We start from the raw sequence: 19,619 nt of genomic DNA, 5'->3' as shown, positions 1-19,619 counted from the left end.
TCTTATGTTCTCAAATCCCCTTGAAACTTCCTGCCTATTACCTTAAAACTATTCCTCCTTGTTACTGGCCATTAAACTAAGGGGAACAGCTACTTTCTGTCTACTCTGTCCTTATTAAAGGAACTCTCCGTTTTAAGCCACATCAACAGATAACGTGAAAGTTCACACTGCGAAAATCTGAAGGCAGCCAGAAATTGAAAGACAACTTTGATCCCCACATGGGACCTAGTTTGAAAACATGTTTGTTTTAAACAGCAAAGTGGACATATTTGAGCATGATGTCCTGACTTAACACCAGCTAAGGAAACCCATTTCAACTCATTCTTGTGTCCGTGTTTCAATTAAACTCAACAGGGTCTCAGCGGAGACTGATGCAACATGAAAAGACAAGTCTTCATTGAACGGATAAACTGCAGTAATTGGCTGTGCTTAAGAGAATCTGTCTTGTTGATACCATCAAGAGACGGAGATTTAACAGGATTCCATTTTAAAGGCTTTAAATGACAATTACTTGAATGTTGATTGTAAAAGGAAACAAATAATGTCCTGATTGATTACTAGGGACAAGTAATATTCATAGTATTTAATCAGTAGATATCCGTATCTAATCTGAGGAAATGTTCAGAGAGCACCACACAAATATCAGCTTTCTAGCCCTAAGTCTGGAATTGTATTTCTAAACCCATCCATCTCTGTTCTGCATTTGACCATCTCTGTTCTGCATTCGGATGTCCTTTAACAGCTTTTTTTTAATTCATTCATGCATGTGGACATCACTAGCTAGGCCAGTATATATTGCCCATCCTGAATGCAATTAAGAGTCAACCACATTGCTGTGAGTCTGGAGTCACATGAACGCCAGACCAGGTATGGATGACAGATTTCCATCCCTCAATGTCATTAGTGAACCACATAAGATTTTCCTAACAATAACAATGGTTCCATGGTCATTATTAGACCCTTATTGAATTACAATTCTACGAACTGCCATGGAGGGATTCAAAACCATATCCCAGAATGTTATCTGGGTCTCTGGATTAATAATCTAAGCAATATTACCACAAGGCCATTGCCTTCCCTTTGACTAGGCATTTGGCCATTGTTCCTGATGTGTCCTTATGTGACTTGGAGTCAAACATTAGCTGATAACACACCTGTGAAGTGCCTTGAAGTACTTTCCTATCTGAAAGGTGCTATTTAAATACATGTTGTTGTAGATCCTGTAGAGAATCTGTCAAAAACAAATCATTCTCTTGTGCATGACATGCAAGTCACATGGTAAAGAACAGGTGGAATTTTGACAATGGCGATGAGAATGGGGGTAAGGATCGTGTTCAAGTTGCAACCCATCTCCTGGTCAATGTTAAGGTTTTCATGTCAGAGTGCCCTTAGTTGTCATGGAGACTGTTTTCTGATCCACATAAAGGAGGTAGACATGGTGTTGACGCTGATGGGTCAATTAAAAGCCTCAGAGCAGCTGAGATGATGCAGTGTTAATGTAAGCAACTGGGAGGTAGCCTGAACTAATCTGGCAACCACTCATTAAAAAACTGCATTAAAGCTGACAGAAATGGCAGACATTATTTTGAGTGGGAAGGGTGGGGTGGATTCCCTCCACAGGGCACGGTTCACGACTGGATGATGGTGCCAATATTTTTGGGTCCCTACTGACTCATTTCGCTGTTCACACCTGCCGCGTAATAGCAGCGCCATTTAAACTAATAGGATCGGAATCACATTCTAACCAACACACGCTTTAAAAATTCACACTTTAGAGATAGTGTTCCCAATTTGTCAATCATGTTGTAGCGAATTTGTGTTAACAAAACATGCGTTATAGCAGAACAACCTGTACGTTTCAAAATAATAGGTCTCCCATATGAGATGCAGATGAGGGAAAACTTTGCCAAAGGCTTATTAATCTTGACCATGCTCTTCCACACACAGCAATGGAGGATGGATCATCCAGCAGATTTTTGATCAATGAAGTCAGCACAATCAACCTGAAGCCACAATCATAAAAGCCAAAATCTTATTGAATGGAGGAACAATGTCTTGAAGCTGAATGACTTCTTTATGTTCCAATTTCTTATAACTTCATATTAGAGTTCCTCATGGCATGGATTATCTAAGTGAAGGTGAAGGTAGCTTAAGTAATGGCACTGTGGCTCAGGGGTTAGCACTGCTGCCTCACAGCACCAGGGAGCTGGGTTCGATCCCAGCCTTGGGTGACTATGTGGAGTTTGCACATTCTCCACGTGTTTGTGTGGGTTTACTCTGGTTTCCTTCTGTAGTCCAAAAATGTGCAGGTGAGGTCAGTTGCCCATAGTGTTCAGGAATGTGTAGGTCAGGTGCATTAGTCATGGAAGGGCTTATGCTCGAAACGTCGAATTCTCTATTCCTGAGATGCTGCCTGGCCTGCTGTGCTTTGACCAGCAACACATTTGCAGCTGTGATCTCCAGCATCTGCAGACCTCATTTTTTACTGCATTAGTCATGGGAACTGTAGAGTGGTCTGGGTGGGATACTCTTCAGAGGATTGGTGTGAGTTTGGCCAGTTTCCATGCTTTTGGGATTCTATAGTGAAAAATTCTTGAGAAAGACAGGATTTGCCCACTGACATTATTAGTGACAGAATGAAAAATGTGTTGCTGGAAAAGCACAGCAGGTCAGGCAGCATCCAAGGAGCAGGAGAATCGACGTTTTGGGCATAAGCCCTACTTCAGGACTTATGCCCGAAACGTCCATTCTCCTGCTCCTTGGATGCTGCCTGACCTGCTGCGCTTTTCCAGCAATACATTTTTCAGCTCTGATCTCCAGCATCTGCAGTCCTCACTTTCTCCTTAGTGACAGAATGGTCATCTGATGAATTGAATTTATCCTCTTGTTTTTTTGCAATGAAGCTGTTTCTTCACCTTGCTGGCAACTGGAGATTTCTTGCTCTGCATTTACTAATGATTCTGCAAGAATATTTATTGTTAATGAAGGTTTCAAGGTGATGATATGTCCGATGGAGTGGGTAATGAGGGAGTCAAAGTTACTGTGTAACGAGCAATCTTGTACACATGGTAGCTTTGGGTCATGATGCTCAAGGCTTCAACTTTCTTTCTGTGCCATGGCTGACCAAGAATTTCTCCTTCTCTCGCCATCTGCCATTGGGAAAGAATTGCAGGTTGATATGCAACACATTTGACCACAATATGAATGCACATTCCTCAGCTGTCAAGGTTTGAGATAGGACTTGGGCCTCTGGTTCAGAGACTTATCACCATGATTGAATGACAGAGCAGACTTGATGGGCTGAATGGCACAATTTCTGTTCCTATGTCTTCTGTTCTTATACAGAAATGCAACCGACTGCACCGAAACACCCCCTTTTCCAAGTTAATGCAAAAGATATACTCATGTTGAGATCAATGACTCAGTTAAGTCGAGTAGAAGCTTTTGTTCCATATATATAGAAAGGGAAAGCTATTGTTATAGGGAATCGAGATACTTGCTTTGTTTTGCATCAGCATGAACAACTTCAGTTTAATAAATTATCAAGGCCAATACATGATTCATAAACGTAAACCAATGGCTAGATTCCAAGAAACACATAATCATTAAAAAAGCATTAAAACAGCTGCTCCTCACTTATAATGGTTTAGTTGCTGTTTGTGACTGATCATACATGAATGTTGCTTCACCTGATAAACAAATTTAAATGTAGGCCCTGTCAGTATACTCAAGCAGATGTGTTTCACTGATAGGCCAGACACATTAAGAAACAATTGTTCTCTCAGCTCCATGATGATGAATGCTGTATTTTAAAGTAGATCATTGAAGAGACTGTGTAATAATCAAAAATGAATTAAATGCCTAGAGTCCTTTTAAAATTGAAAACAAAATATTTAATAACCTTAACATGATGGCTCAGTGGTTAGCACTGCTGCCTCACAGCACCAGGGTCCCAGGTTCGATTCCAGCCTCAGGTGACTGTCTGTGTGGAGTTTGCACATTCTCCCCGTGTCTACGTGGGTTCCCTCCGAGTGCTCTGGTTTCCTCCCACAGTCCAAAGATATGCAGGTCAGGTGAATTGGCCATGCTAAATTGCCCATAGTGTTAGGTGCATTAGTCAGAGGGAAATGGGTCTGGGTGGGTTACTCTTCGAAGGGTCGGTGTGGACTGGATGGGCCTGTTTCCACATTGTAGGGAATGTAATCTAATCTAAAATTAACATGAAGAAATACAAAGTTTCACCTGCTCTTTGAATGCTTTCATTGATAGGATATTTGGTTCAGCTTAGAAGGCAAAAGATCATCTGCTTTTGTCGCATTAAGAACCTTTTTTTCACATTTGGATTATTATTATAGCTGAGTTAATTATGACTTATTCTCTGTGTCTTTAAATATTTATTCAGAGCTGTATTTTAACCTGGAGGCATGGTTCATGTTTTGATTGATAGTCTAAAAAGGTTGTTAAAGGATTAATGGTCTTTAATGTCATAAGTGAATTTGACAAAAGGTTGACCATTTGAGGAGTTTGAAAATGGATAAAGCTTTAAGAAGAGTCCAGAGAGTTTCTCTGTATTTCCCTCATGACGATGGTGAAATATTTCAAAGTGGTTCACACAGTGGATACTTTTTGGAGTGCTGAACCCAGGCATCACCCATGACCACAAAGGAACACACATGGCATGTTAAATTGAGAAATTGAAAAAGTAATGCATCAATACACAATTTAGACCATAAGACCTAGAAACAGAATGAGGCTATTTGGGCCACCGAGTCTGTTCCACCATTCAATAATGCCTGATACCTTTCTTCACCCCATTCATCTGCCTTCTCCCCATAACTGGAGGTGCTATGGTGCAGTCGGCAGTGTGGTTTAGTAATTAGCACTGCTCCCTCACAGCGCCAGGCCCCCGGGTTCAATTCCAGCCTCAGGTGACAGTCTGTGTGGAGTTTGCACATCCAATCTGTGTCTGCGTGAGTTTCCTTAAGGTGCTCCAGTTTCCTCCCACAGTTCAAAGTTGTGCAGGCTAGCGAATTGACCGAGCTAAATTGCCTCTCGTGTTCAGGGATGTGCAGATTATGTGCTTTAGTTAGAGTAATGGGAAATGGGTTTGGGTGGGATACTCTTTGAAAGGTCGGTGTGGACTTGGTGGGTTGAAGGGCCTGTTTCCACACTGTAGGGATTCTAATTCTGACCGTTGATTTCCTTAGCAATCAAGAAGCCACCTATATTTGACTTAAACACAATGAGTTCGGTAGATTAACAATCCTCTGGCTGATGAAATTCTTCCTCATCTCAATTCAAAAGGGACATCACTTTACTTTGAGGTTGTGCCCTTGGCTCCGAGTCTGTTCTACTAGTGGAAACGTCTGCACATCCACTCTATCCAGGCCTATCAGTATTCTGTCAGATACAATCAGACCCCGCACCTCCACTCCACTAAACTCCATTGAGTACAAATTCAGAGACCTCAATTGCTCCTCAAATGTCAAACCCTTCATCCCAAGATCATTCTTGTGAAACTCTCTGGGCCCCCTCCAATGCTGAGGAAGGTTTCCTGATGAAGGGCTTTTGCCTGAAACGTTGATTTTACTACTCAGCGGATACTGCCTGAACTGCTGTGCTTTTCCAGCATTGCTGTAATCTTGACTCTAATCTCCAGCAACATAGGGAGTGCTGCTGAACAAAGAGACCTGGCAGGTTCATAGCTCCTTGAAAGTGGAGTCACATGTAGATACGATAGTAAAGAAGGCATTTGATATGCTTTCCTTTATTGGTCCAGGAGTATTGAGTACAGGAGTTGGGAGGTCATGTTGCAGCTGTACAGGACATTGGTTAGGCCACTGTTGGAATATTGCATGCAATTCTGTCTCCTTCCTATCGGAAAGAAGTTGTGAAACTTGGAAGGATTCAGAAAAGATCTACAAGGATGTTGCCAGGGTTGGAGGATTTGAGCATTAGGGAGAGGCTGAACAGGCTGGGGCTATTTTCCCTGGAGTGTCGGAGGGTGAGGGGTGACCTTGTAGAGGTTTACAAAATTATGAGGGGCATGGATAGGTTAAATAGGCAAAGTCTTTTCCCTGGGGTTGGGGAGTCCAGAACTAGAGGGCATGGGTTTAGGGTGAGAGGGGAATGATATAAAAGAGACCTATAGGGCAACTTTTTCATGCAGAGAGTGGTACGTGTATGGAATGAGCTGCCAGAGGAAGTGGTGGAGGCTGTTACAATTGCAACATTTAAGAGGCATTTGGATGGGTATATGAATAGGAAGGGTTTGGAGGGATATGGGCCGGGTGTTGGCAGGTGGAACTAGATTGGGTTGCAACATCTGGTTGGCATGGATGGGTTGGACCAAAGGGTCTGTTTCCATGCTGTACATCTCTATGATTCTATGACTCTATCTGCAGTATTCACTTTTGCCCATCCAATGCTCGCACATCTTTCCTTAAATATGGGAGCTTGAAACTGCTGACAATATTCCAAATGCAGTCTGAACAGAGCCTTATAAAGCCTTGGCCATACATCTCTGCTCTTGCATTCTCATCCCCTTGAAATGAGTACAAACGTTGCATTTGCCTTCCTAACTGTCAACTGAACCTGAAAATTAACTTTAAGATAATCCTGAACTCGGACATCCAAATCCTAAATCCCAAATCCCAAACATGGTTTGATTTATTACTGTATCTAGGTACATGTGACAATAAATCAAATCAAATCTAGTCCCTTTGAACTTCAGATTTCGAAAGGCTCTCCCCGTTTTCTGACAGCCACCTGATGAAGGAGCGGCGCTCCGAAAGCTAGTGTTTCCAATTAGACCTGTTGGACTATAACCTGCTATGTGATTTTTAATCACAGTTCCTTGGAGCTGGATAACATCTGGGGCTGGCAAAGGAGGAAATTGGGTGAATTTAAATCCAATCATGTGGAGAACGAGAAATAAAGAAAAAGAAGGAAAGATTTGCTTAAGTGAGGGAGAAAAAAATCTGACACAGTAAAAAATAATTTAAATAAAAATAAATTAGATTTTTTAAAAAATTCTCCATAAAGAATTAATTGCTTGCAGGAATAAAAATAAATAACGTCAATTGTTCCTCTTTTGGACCAGATATTTAGACTAGTAATTCATTAGCAATTACGATGTGGAGGTGCTGGTGTTGGATCGGGGTGGACAAAGTTAAAAATTAACAAAACACCAGGTTTTGGTCCAACAGGTTTATTTGGCAGTACAAGCTTTCGGAACACTGCTCCTTTGTCAGGTAGCTCGTGGGACAGGATCACAGGACGCAGAATTTATAATAAAAAAATCAAAGTGTCATACAACTGACATGATGCGTTGAACAAACCTAGATTGTCATTAAGTCTTCATCACTTAGAATGGGTTGCAGGTTTTGATTCATTAAGTTGTAAATACCAGAACTTCTTTCAAGTCACATTCCCGAAATAAGGGTTCATAAAAAAAAGGTGACAGCTCAGCTCAGGTAATGCATTAAAGGTGTGAGGTTAGAGTTTGAGTCAAGCCAGTTATTCTTCCAAAGTAGGAATTGATAAATTGTCATATGGACTGACTGCCAACAGATTGTGTGCTTTTGGAATGAAATAGAAAGTATTTGCAAATACAAATCTGCAAATGCCAATTCACCCCACAGCCTTACATGTGTTTGTGTGTACATTTGAGTGTGTGTGTGTCTGTGTGTATGTGAGTGTGTGTGTGTGTGTGTGTGTGTGTGTGTGTGTGTGTGTGTGTGTGTGTGTGTGTGTGTGTGTGTGTGTGTGTGTGTATGCGCGTGCTTGACAGTATGCATGCCATTTTTAACATTATTAGCAATTATGATCTTGTTCATATTGTGCTTACATTTCCTAATTACCAACCGTAACTTTTTGTGGTAACTTGAGTAGGCAGTTTGGCTGCGTATGCAGCAAATTCTTAAAACCATTGGAACACACTCGAGTGAGGTGCCATTTTAGTCACACAAACACAGGCAGGTGAAGTCCAGAGAGCAAGTTCAGAACTCACAGGATACCTCGCAATCATCTGAACTAATGTGCTGTTTTGAGTATTAATAACCATTTTGCTCATTTATCATGGTTTATTTTTGCAGTAAGATTTTATCCGACAGCTTTTAAAAAAATGAGCTGGTGATCACTTGGTTGGAGTCCAGTTTGGGGATTGCAAGTATAGATACCAGTTTCTGTACAATTATAAGATCAGAGGGTGTTAAGTAGGATGTTTAAATCTATGCATGCTGTAGTGCTGCTGTAAAATTAGACCTTGAATACTAAAGTAATGGAAGGATCAGAGACGTTTGAGTAATGGTCCTACAGGCATGTGCAAAATTAGTTGGGCAAGAAGAATGACTAATGTGAGAGTCCTTGAACTAGAGTATGAAGAGAGAAGTGATGGTTATGATGAGAAAAACGACTTAGTGAAAGCACATTATTCAGCAGTCACCAAGGAAAAATGGACTGTTACTTTCCGTGAAATTGATAGTAATAGATTAAGAGACAGGCAAAACAGAACCAGACTGGGAAATGTTGATAGAATGTATTGGATTTTATTATGGTTGGTACAATCCTCCTATAGCGTGTAATTGAAATGAGTTGGAAATCACACATCATTAGGTTATAGTCCAGCAGGTTAATTTAAAATCACAAGCTTTTGGAGTGCTGCTCCTTCTTCAGGTGAAGGTTGACTTCTCCTGATGAAAGACCAGCGCTCCAAAAGCTTGTGATTTCAAAGAAACATGTTGGACTTTAACCTGACTTCATGTGACTGCTTACTTTGCCCACCCCACTCCAACACTGGCACCTCCACATTTTATTGAAATAAATGGCACAAATTGGTCATTGGAGAGAGAGGAAAAAAAAAGTCATTGTGTCAGATATGTATCTGAGCGTAGCACTTTGTGATAGGCTGAGTATAATAGATAGATTCTTTCAGAAGAAGTGTTTCGGTTAAAAGCTATTCTTAAGGCAGTTTCTGTATGCTAGGTAGAGGAAAAGACCGATGGGTAGAATGGATTTATTCATTTCCACCTCCAGGATTCTGGCGCCATGGCTAGGACAATATGTTTCCATGTCAGGAAGGTTTGACTTGGATGGGAGCTTTATATTCACATGTGACTACTGCCCTTGTCCTTCTACGTGGTAGCGGTCACCAGTTAGTAATTGCTGCTGACGGAGCCTCTCGGATTGTTGTGATTCAACTTGTGATTTACATGGGTGTAAAACTTGCACACAGATCACTTCCCTCACCTGTGTACAAGGCCCCAAAGGATCCTTCCACATCCGGCAGAGATTTTCTTGCGCATCCAAACACCTCATCTACTTTGTCCATTGCTCCGAATATGGTCTCCTCTACATTGGAGAGGCAGGATGCCAACTCACAGAACATTTCAGGCAACATCTCTGGGATACATGCACCAAACAACCCCACTGGTCTGTGGCCGAACACTTCAACTCCCCCTCCCACTCCGTCAAGGACGTGCAAATTCTGGGCCTGCACCACTGTCAAATCCTAGCCATCCGATGCCTGGAGGTAAAATGCCTCATCTTCCGCCTTGGGAACTTCCAACTACATGTTGATTTCACCAGTTTCCTCATTTCCCCTCCCTCATGCTAGATCCAATCCTCCAACTTGGCTCCTCTTAAACCGTCCAACCTGTCCATCTTCCCTCCCACCTATCCGCTTCACCCTCTGTTCTGACCTATTATCATCATCCCTCACTTGCATCTACCTTTAACTTCCCAGCTACCTTGCCCCCAGCCCCACCACCTTCCTCCTGTTTACCTCTCAGCCGCATTCCTGATGGGGAACTTATGCCTGAAACGTCAATTTTCCTGCTTCTTAGATGCTGCTTTTTCGGCATCACACCTTTTGAAGTTGGAACAACTATTAAGAAGGCTTATAGAATCCTTGGGTTTATAAATATAAGTCGATTAAAAAGCAAGGAAATAATGCTACACCTCTACAAATCATTGTTAAGACCACATTTGGAGTATAATGTCAATTCTGGGATCCTTATTCAATGAAGGATGTTTAGGCCTGGAGGAATTGCAAAAGAGATTTGCAAGGATGATACCAAGAATGAGAGTTTTTGGATAAAAGCAAAGATTAGAGAAATTGGGCTTATTCACCTTGGAGCAGAGAAGATTCAGACGTGACCTTTTGGACGTGTTCAAAATGATGAATTGTTTTGACAGGGTCAAGAAGGATATTCTGTTTCCACTAATTGATGTGTCAGGAACTAGGGATCACAATTTTAAAACTGTCAGCAGGAGAGCTAGAAGTGAGATAAGGAGAAACTTCTTTCCTCAGAGAGTTGGAATGTGCTGCCTGTGAGAGTGGTAGAGATGGATTCCATCAGAGGTTTCAGAAGAGAGCTGGATTTCTCTTTGAAACTGATGAATTTGGAGGGTTATGGAGATAAATGTTGAGAATGTGATTAGCTGGATGGTTCTTTTAGGACCCGGTACAGGCCTGGGCCAAATTCAGAACAACCTCGGTAATCTGAACATCTATTATCCAAATTTCAGTTTATCAGAACAAGATCTCAAGGTCCAGGGCTTGGGTAAACTTTGTTAACTGAACATTCGATTGTCTGAACATTCGATTATCTGAACAAAATAATCCCCGTCCGTGTTGTTCAGATATTCGATGTTGCCCTGTGGCTTAAAATTCTATAATTCATTGATTCTGTATTGCCTGGACTGGAGCAATTCAGCTCTGAAAAGAGAGAGTAGATAGATTTTCCTGAAAGCAGAGAAAGCTGTGGGTCTTCTAACTGAGGTGCACAAGCTTCTGAGGGGCAGAGGCAGGGTAGATAGGGAAAACCATTTTCTGTTAGGGTCAATAACCTTGGGGCACAGTTTGAAGGTAAGGAGCAGGAGGTTTAGGGGGGAATTAGTTGGAGGAAAAAAAAATCATCCAGAGCATTGTGGTATCTGAGACTTATTGCTGAAAAGGGTGGAAGAGGGAATGGAAGAGACTCATGAGAAATATTTGGATGAGTTCTGGAAATGACACCACATACAAGGCAAAATGCTGGAAAATGGGGTTATAATGGGTGGATATTTGATGACAGATGCAGATGCAATGGGCCTGAAAAACTGTTTGTCTGGATGTAGGTTTGCTCACTGAGCTGGAAGGTTCAGTTTCAGACGTTTTGTCACCCTACTAGATAACATCATCAGTGAGCCTCCGGATGAAGCTGACTGATGATGTTACCCAGTATGGCACTCCAAAAATGAGTCTTCCAGCTCAGCGAGCAAACCTACATTCAGAACCTCAACCTGAGTTTACAAATCTTCTCAAAACTCGCTAACTGTATGTCTTTTTGATTCTAAGACTCCAAAGTTAGGTTGCCAATGATTACTTGAGTTCACTTCTCTGACAAAGTTTGTGAAAAAAATGTGTGTGAGAAGTGTAAGATGACAATGGAACAGCACCAAATCAGCCAGCAGACAGCACTTCACAATCATAGGGCTATCTCAACTTCCCTCCAAGTATCTCGTCAATTTACAGATTATTGTGAACCATTCAAAAACTGTTAATTTCTGAGCAAAACCTGGAGTAAATTTTATGAACAAAGTTTTCTTGTTGTTTCACAACTTTAAATCTGAAAATAGCGTATACTTTTCATGAAGTTAAATCAAATGTTTTGACTCAAACTCTGGACAATATAAAATCTTGGATAATTTGAAAGACAACTGATGTTTCCATGATGCTGTCCAATGTTATCTTTCTTTTACCATGATGTGGAGGAGCTGGTGTTGTACTGGGGTGGACAAAGTTAAAAATCACACAATATCAGGTTATTGTCCAACAGGTTTATTTGGTATCACTAGCTTTCAGAGCGGTGCTCCTTCATCAGGTAGCTGTGGATGAAGGAGCAGTGCTCTGAACGCTAGTGCTTCCAAATAAACCTGTTGGACTATAACCTGGTGTTGCGTGATTTTACCTTTATTTTACCAGTCAGAGCATCTAGTGTGTTCTCTGTTTAAATTATCTGGTTTTCCAGTAGGACTTGTTCTGATACTTGTGCCACTGTTGTAACCAAGATTGAACCTCCTTAATGTCAACTCTTGTAATTCCAGGTGCTTACCGAATTACTGTGAGCATGGTGGGGAATGCTCTCAATCCTGGAGTACCTTTTACTGTGACTGCGCCGGGACTGGCTATACAGGAGAAACTTGTCACAGCTGTAAGTGTCCCTTAATTACCTCTGCACATATGAAGTTGCAGCGTTTGGCTTTCGTATGCATAAAGAACAGTTAATGTACTTTAAATTGTGTTTTGATTCGAACAACTGTGATTCACATTTTCCAATTCTAATTGAATGGATTGAATTCTGATCACGAAGAAGATACATCCTTGAAGTATCGTTCCTTTCTCTTCCTGCTGTCAGGTAAAGGTTCATTTGTTTTCTTTAGTAGATGTTTCATACAATGTTGCTATCTGATAACATGCTCACTGCATCAAATGAACTGGAAAATTCAATGAAGCAGCTGGAACTCAACATTGAATTTGTACCTCATGCTGAAAGGACGGCAGCTTGTCCATCCAGGCAGTCTCTGCAACACGTTTGAAAGGACAACTGGGAACCATCTACTCTCTGTGTGTTTCACCACGGATGTAATCAACAACAATAACAGTTTGTGTTTATATAATGCCTTGGAGATAATAAAAAATCCAAAATCATTTCACAGGAGCGTTACCCAGTAAACATTGACACTGAAGAACACTTAATTTAAGAAGACAGTAGGGCTGATAACTGAAAGGTTACTCAAGGGGAAATGTTGAAAGATACATCTTAAAGGAGGTGAGAGAGATTGAAAGACACTTAGTTTTGGGTAAGGAATTTCTGAGCTTACGATCTTGGAGTCCTAGATCTTGGAATCAAGGATACCTTTCAGGTATCTGTCTGTTCCTTACAGCTCAGAGATATATTTAAACTATAGCAATGGTTACACTGCAAAGGTATTTTATTGCTTAACAAAGCTTTTGTGCTTGCGTAGTTTTTGGTGATTTAATGGCGAGGTTGCATATCTGAAAAGGCATTGCACTATGTGAGACAGCTCATTGAAAGGTTTTCCTTTTTAATGCTTGTAAATTTGCGACACTATGGTAGTGTTCATATACTTTCATAGAACATAGAACAGTACAGCACAGAACAGGCCCTTCAGCCCACGATGTTGTGCCAACCATTGATCCTCATGTAAGGTAAACCTAACGTACAAACCCATTGCACCGTTGCAACATTTTGTGTGATATTACTACACACTCTGCAGTTCCTCCCTTTTTATCAAAGTTTAACTAATGGTGCAAAGAAATGGGAACAGTGGAGTATCTGGTAGACCTTTGAACTATTCGTTTTGCTGTGTGGGTCTTTTATACTAAAGGTCCCTGGCTAATATGTTGTGACAGACAGACAATAATATTGAAGGGGAAAGTACAAAAATTCTATTTCACTCTGCAAGGTGAAACGAGACATTAGAGCTAATACAATGTTGCCCATTGGAGACCAGTGGCCCAAAGGCTTAGCATAACTAACCTATTAATTGTTATAGACTTGAATCAATAAGAGTAGATGCTGCCTCAGAAAGCAAAGAACCAATTCCCTATGCCCTGAGAGACAAAATAAAACTGATTAAAAGAAACAGCTGGAGCAATTTCAGGGAACAACAGACGAAATTCTGATCATGTGCTCCATTATCCAAGTTACCTCTTGTAAGGAGAGGTACACCCAAGCTCCTAAACTTGTTCAACTCTTAGGTTGGCAGTTAATGCACCTTTCTACATAAGCCTAACAACTTGGTCAAAGAGTAAGTAATCCTCAGCAGAAAATTCAAACATCCTAACATTGAATCTAAATCTTTGCTAAATAACACAGGTATGTATTTCCTCATTAACCGTAACCTGTGACATTAAAACCCAAAATGGTTGAGAACCTCAGTCTTCTTCTCTGATAGTTAACCAGGCAGTAATTCGTTCACACAGAACCAGTGTGCTCAGAAATGTGGCAAGTCCATACATTGTATTTCTACTAATTTATTCAGAGAGAACTTAGGAGCTCACCAGTCACTCTTTTCCAGCATTGCGATGTTGGCTAAGACCTTCCAAGGTCTTCCACATTGTTAACCGTGTTCACTCTGTGTGAAGAATTAAGTTTACCATTCCAACAAATTGAATCTGTATCTCCTTGTCCTAATATCACAACATCATGTTTTATGATTAAATCATATAAATTACGCTACCACACAGAGGCTCACTGTGCCTGTATCAGTACATTGGTCGATAACTGGAACTATCTATTGTAATCCTCCTATCTCCATATACTTTTACGATCATCCTTTCTAATATGCTGCAGTATCTTTAATGCAGTTACATTGCTTTTGTGTATGCTGTGGTCAAATTCTCACTCAGTCACCTATTTCCCACTTTAATAATGTTCATAAAACAATAGCTTTCCTGATATTAAAGAACAGAAATCCTCTCAAAAAAAATCAACTAGCTCCATCAGTCACTTGAAGCACGTCTATTGCTTTCAAAGCAACCAAAGTATTGGTAATACCATTATCACTTGTGGAAAAAAACGAAAGTTAAAGTATGATTGATCAGGGAATATAATTTAGTATTGATTAATTTAATCGCAGTGCTCACTCCTCTCATCTCACATCAGTCCTGTCCCAACAAAATTGTACAGATTTTTGTGACCCAGCCTCTCAGGACCTTTTTTTTTCATTCATGGGATGATGGCGTGGATGGCTGAGCCAACATTTATTGCCCAGGGAGCAGTTAAGAGTCAACCATCTTTCTGTGGGTCTGGAGTCACATGAAGGTTAGACCAGGTAAGGATGGCAGTTTTCTTCCCGAAAGGACATTAGTGAACCAGATGGGTTTTTCTTGACAATCGACAGTGGATGCATGGTCATCAAGAGACTCTTAATTCCAAATTTTCATTGAATTCAAATTCCATCATCTGACATGGCAGGATTTGAAACTGGGTCCCCAGAACACAATCTGGGTCTCTGGGTTAACAATCCAGCAATGATTCTACTAGGCCATCGCCTCCCCTAATTCTGGCTCACAATATTAGTTTTTCTGCACCATTTCATTATGTATATTTCTGGCATTAATTTTTTTTTTAGTCAGTTTTTGCAGTGTTAATTAATGTTTTGTGAATGAATGAATGAATGAATTTGGAAGCCTGGAGTGAGGTGTTGATTCCAGTTCCTTGAGTAGAATGTTGTCAATATGCTTGCACAACTATATTTGAATGTCACAGCCTTGATGTTTTCTTTATGGTCACAGAGTTTTCTAGGAACACTCTGCCTAGCCAGTACACACAAGCTGTTCACTGGGATGCTGCCTCTACTAATTTAATCTGGTTTTACGCACACACAAATGCAGAGCCAATCTGGAGCAAGATTCAAGTGGGAATCTTCATAACTAATATTTCACAAGTAATTTGGGGTGAGACATCCCTTGCTATGATTCAAAATTACTGTGTTTTGCAGTGTTGTTTTTTTAGCTTTTGAGATTCACGCAGGAAGAACTCCTGCATTCATTTAGCATTTATCACAATCTCACAAGGCAACCTTAAGTCACTTAACAGCCAACAAAATCCAGTTTTGAATGTTGAAAAGTTGAAAATGCAGCACATATTTGCACACAGGAGCCTCCCAGTTGCATCAATGCACTGGCAACCAGATAATCTGTCAGATGTCAATTAAATGATAAATTTTGACCTTTATCTTCTTCAAAATAGTGCTGAAGGATCTCTTACCAAACTGGAAGGTCTTACAAACCCTTGATTTATCATCCCATCTGAGGGATGGCAGCTCTGACAGTGCAGCACTTGGACAGTCCCGTACTGTTTTCAATTTCAAAAATATGCTTTATTCATGAATTATAATCATTTACAAGGTTCTTAATCAAGACTTTGCACAGAAAAAAAAACAAAATATTAAACTGTTGATGTTTTTTCCGATCTTTTCCACAGTTTCACTGACACTGGCAGAACGTTTTTATTGGCACAAATATACTGTATTCCTAAAAATTATCTATATTCGTACAAAAAATATTAAACAATTCCATGCAGGCTTTGGAGAGGGTAAAAAAGGCACTGAAACTTAATGTTCTTCAGGGCTTCCCTGCAATTGCAAAAACAAAGGTATTTTCAACTCATGTATTTACATATATTTTGAGGCATCTCTGACAACTGAAAAGTCACTTGTTATACATTGGCAGAAAGACCTTAAATGGTGTTTTTTTTTCCCCCATTGTGCCTTGGCAACAGCTCTCCCAGACTGTTATGCATCCCTGAGCACGTAATCCTGGATATTGGAATGGCCCGGCCTGCAACAGTTAGTTCAGGTCAACTCTTTACACTGAACAACCAACAGGTTTTGGACAGACCAAAAAGAGTCTTTCATTAGTTGACGGTCTTCCAGTCACAGTGTGCCAACCTAGATCATGGTGTTTATGTTTCTGGAGTGGTTCTTGGACTCACAGTCTTCTGACCATTTGACTATATTCCTCCTATGTGAACATAGGAGGTATAGTCAGTAAGTTTGTTGATGACACCAAAATTGTTGGTGTAGTGGGCAGCAAAGAAGGTTACCTCAGAGTACAATGGGATCTTGATGAGATGGGCCAATGGGCTGAGGAGTGGCAGAAGGAGTTTAATTTAGATAAACACGAGGTGCTGCATTTTTGAATAGCAAATCAGAATAGAACTTATCCACTTAATGGTAAGGGATCTTTGAGTGCAGTCTCATTGTTCCTTGAAAGTAGAGTCACAGGTAGATAGACTAGTGAAGAAGGCATTTATATGCTTTCCTTTATTGGTCGGAGTATTGAGTATAGGAGTTGGGAGTCATGTTGTGGCTGTAAAGGGCATTAGTTAGGAATACTGCATGCAATTCTGGTCTCCCTCCTATCAAAAGAATGTTGTGAAACTTGAAAGGGTTCAGAAAAGATTTACAAGGGTGTTGCCAGGGTTGAAGGATTTGAGCAACGCAGAGAGGTTGAATAGGCTGGGCTATTTTCCCTGGAGTGTCAGAGGCTGAGGGGTGACGTTATAGAGGTTTATAAAATCATGAGAGACACAGATAGGATAAGTAGACAAGGTCTTTTCCCTGCGGTGGGGAGTCCAGAACTAGAGGGCATAGGTTTAGGGTGAGAGGGGAAAGACAGGGACCTAAGGGGCAACATTTTTTCAAGCAGAAGGTGGTGCCTGTATGGAATGAGTTGCCAGAGGATGTGGTAAAGGCAGATACAATTCAGCATTTAAAACGAATCTGAATGGGTATATGAATAAGAAATGTTCAGAGGGATATGGGCCAAGTGCTGGCAAGTCGGACTAGATTAGATTAGGATATCTGTTTGGCATGAACGAGTTGGATCAAAGGCTCTGTTTCCATCTCTATGACGCTATGACTGTATGACCCAGGGAAGTGAGATTGGAACAATCAAGTAATGGTTGACATCTATGAGAAGTCATCTAAGCAAACAAAAGCAATGATTCATTTTGTTGTCAACAAAACTTGAACAAATTATGTGGCACGTGCATCTCAATACAGATACAGGTATCACAGCAAAATTGCACTAAAATTATATGGCAGCATTTCAGTGCCATACTGAAGTGCTCAAAATTCTACACTAATATATTTAATTATATGAACAATTGAGTTAATTATTAAACCTGAGGATTTTAATGAATTACTCATGATGGAAAGTTTTCAAAATATATCAGACCTTTGTATTCTGAATTAAAAAGTAATGGAACTGATTTAAATAAAAACATTATATTTATTTATGTATATGTATTCTAAGCTTTCCATGCTCTTGAAATCTATTGATTTGAATTTGTGATTTGCTGGTACTGTAATAAGAGCTGTAAGAGTTATTTTGTTAATAATTTCACTCAAGTTTAAATAGGTTAGTCAGTTGTGAGCCATAATTAGAAGCATTATTGTATTGAAACAAAAATATAAAGCGCTGAAAAATCGAAGCAGGTCAGGCAGAGTTTGTGGAGAGAGAAACAGATTCAACGTTTCAAGACCAAATGATTGTTCAGAATTGGTTTGGTTATGGTTTGTCTGAAAGCAACCTGGAACCTTAAATCAGCATGACTCTGTTTGCAACAGTGTCGAACTGTTGGTACTGTCCTATCAGGAGCAGTAAGTTGAAAGTTCAGGTTCCATTTTCAGGACTTGAAAATCTGATGATATTTGGTATACTTGCGTCGTGATGATTACATACTTTTTTTAAAGTAGATGCCAATATTTGGGTCAGAATAGTAAACCAAGGTGGGTCTCCAGGTGAAAAAATGATGAATACGTTATAACCCTATTTGAAGACCAATTGATGTCTTAGCCAATAAATTTTGACAACATCCAGACAGACATTTTAATTTTCATTTTCTCATCTTATATTTTTGTGTCTGAAATGCATTGGCTGAAAGGGTGGTGGACGCAGATGCAGTAATAACTTTGAAAAGTGAATTAGTTCACATTTTCTTCATAGATCCAGTGCAGGCAGATGATATGTAAGGCTTCCTTCTAAGTTGTTTGATTCTATTAAATGGCTCCATGATATCTAACAAATGTGAGGCACAGTGGCACGCTGGTTAGCACTGTTGCCTCTTAGCACCAGGAACCCAGGTGTGATTCCATTTGGGTGACCATCTGTATGGAGTTTGTATATTCTCCTGGAGTCTGCATGATTTCCTCTGGATGCTCTAGTGTCCTCCCACAAAGATGTGCAGGTTAGGTGGATTGGCCATGGGCTTTTGTCAGAAACGTTGATTTTCCTACTCCTCAGATGCTGCCTGACCCGCTGTGCTTTTCCAGCACCATACTCTTGGCTCTAATCTCCATCAGCTATAGTACTCACTTTTTCCATGCTAAATTTCCCATTGTATCGAGGGCTGTGCTGATTAGATGGGTTAGCTATGGTGAAAGAGGGGTTATGGGGCAAGGGTAGAGGGCTCGGTCTGGGTGGCATGCTCGTTGAAGAGTCAGTGCAGACTTGATGGGCTGAATGGCCTCTTTCTGCACTGTCGGGATTCTATGACAACAATGATTTCAATTCACAGGAATTAATCATTTTTGAATAATTTTGTCACAAGGTATTAAACATTAGCTTTTACTGGTGGACTGACACAAATTTGCTGTTTCATCCCCCTCCTGCATTCTCAGCATCACAGATGCCAGCCTTTATCAAATTTCATTCAATCCATGATATCAACAAAGACTTAGACAGTGATATTGCTAAGGCTATGGGCTCTGACAATGTTCCAGCAATGGTATTGAAGACTTGTACTTGAGAAATTACAGCAGCCCTCGCCGGGCTCTTCCAGTACAGTTACAACACTGGCATCTACCTGACAATGTGGAAATTGCTCAGTTATGTACAATACACCAAAAGCAGGACAAATCCAATCCAGGCAATTACCATTCCGGACTTTGTCATCAGAAGAACGATGGAAGGGGTCATTAATAATGCTATCAGTTAATATAATGTTTCAGCACTAAGCTGCAGATTGATTTTTAGTAGAGCTGCCTGGGTACTTACCTCATTATAACTTTGATTCAAACATGGACAAAAGATTTAACCT

The 19,619-nt window shown here is 40.4% G+C and overlaps 1 protein-coding gene across 1 annotated transcript in view; it reads left to right on the top strand.

Annotated features, from left to right (window-relative positions):
- Positions 1-19,619, top strand: part of LOC132817324 (contactin-associated protein-like 5) — a 1,293,865-nt gene that overhangs the window by 704,687 nt on the left and 569,559 nt on the right. The window contains exon 11 of the mRNA XM_060827734.1: positions 12,091-12,197. Coding sequence (XP_060683717.1) covers positions 12,091-12,197 — 107 coding nt within the window. The remainder of the gene's footprint in view (positions 1-12,090; positions 12,198-19,619) is intronic.

Source organism: Hemiscyllium ocellatum, chromosome 7 (assembly GCF_020745735.1).
Source record: "Hemiscyllium ocellatum isolate sHemOce1 chromosome 7, sHemOce1.pat.X.cur, whole genome shotgun sequence".
Classification (NCBI taxonomy): domain Eukaryota; kingdom Metazoa; phylum Chordata; class Chondrichthyes; order Orectolobiformes; family Hemiscylliidae; genus Hemiscyllium; species Hemiscyllium ocellatum.
The sequence above is the reverse complement of the archived record's forward strand: the minus strand, read 5'-3'. Positions and strand labels throughout refer to the sequence as shown.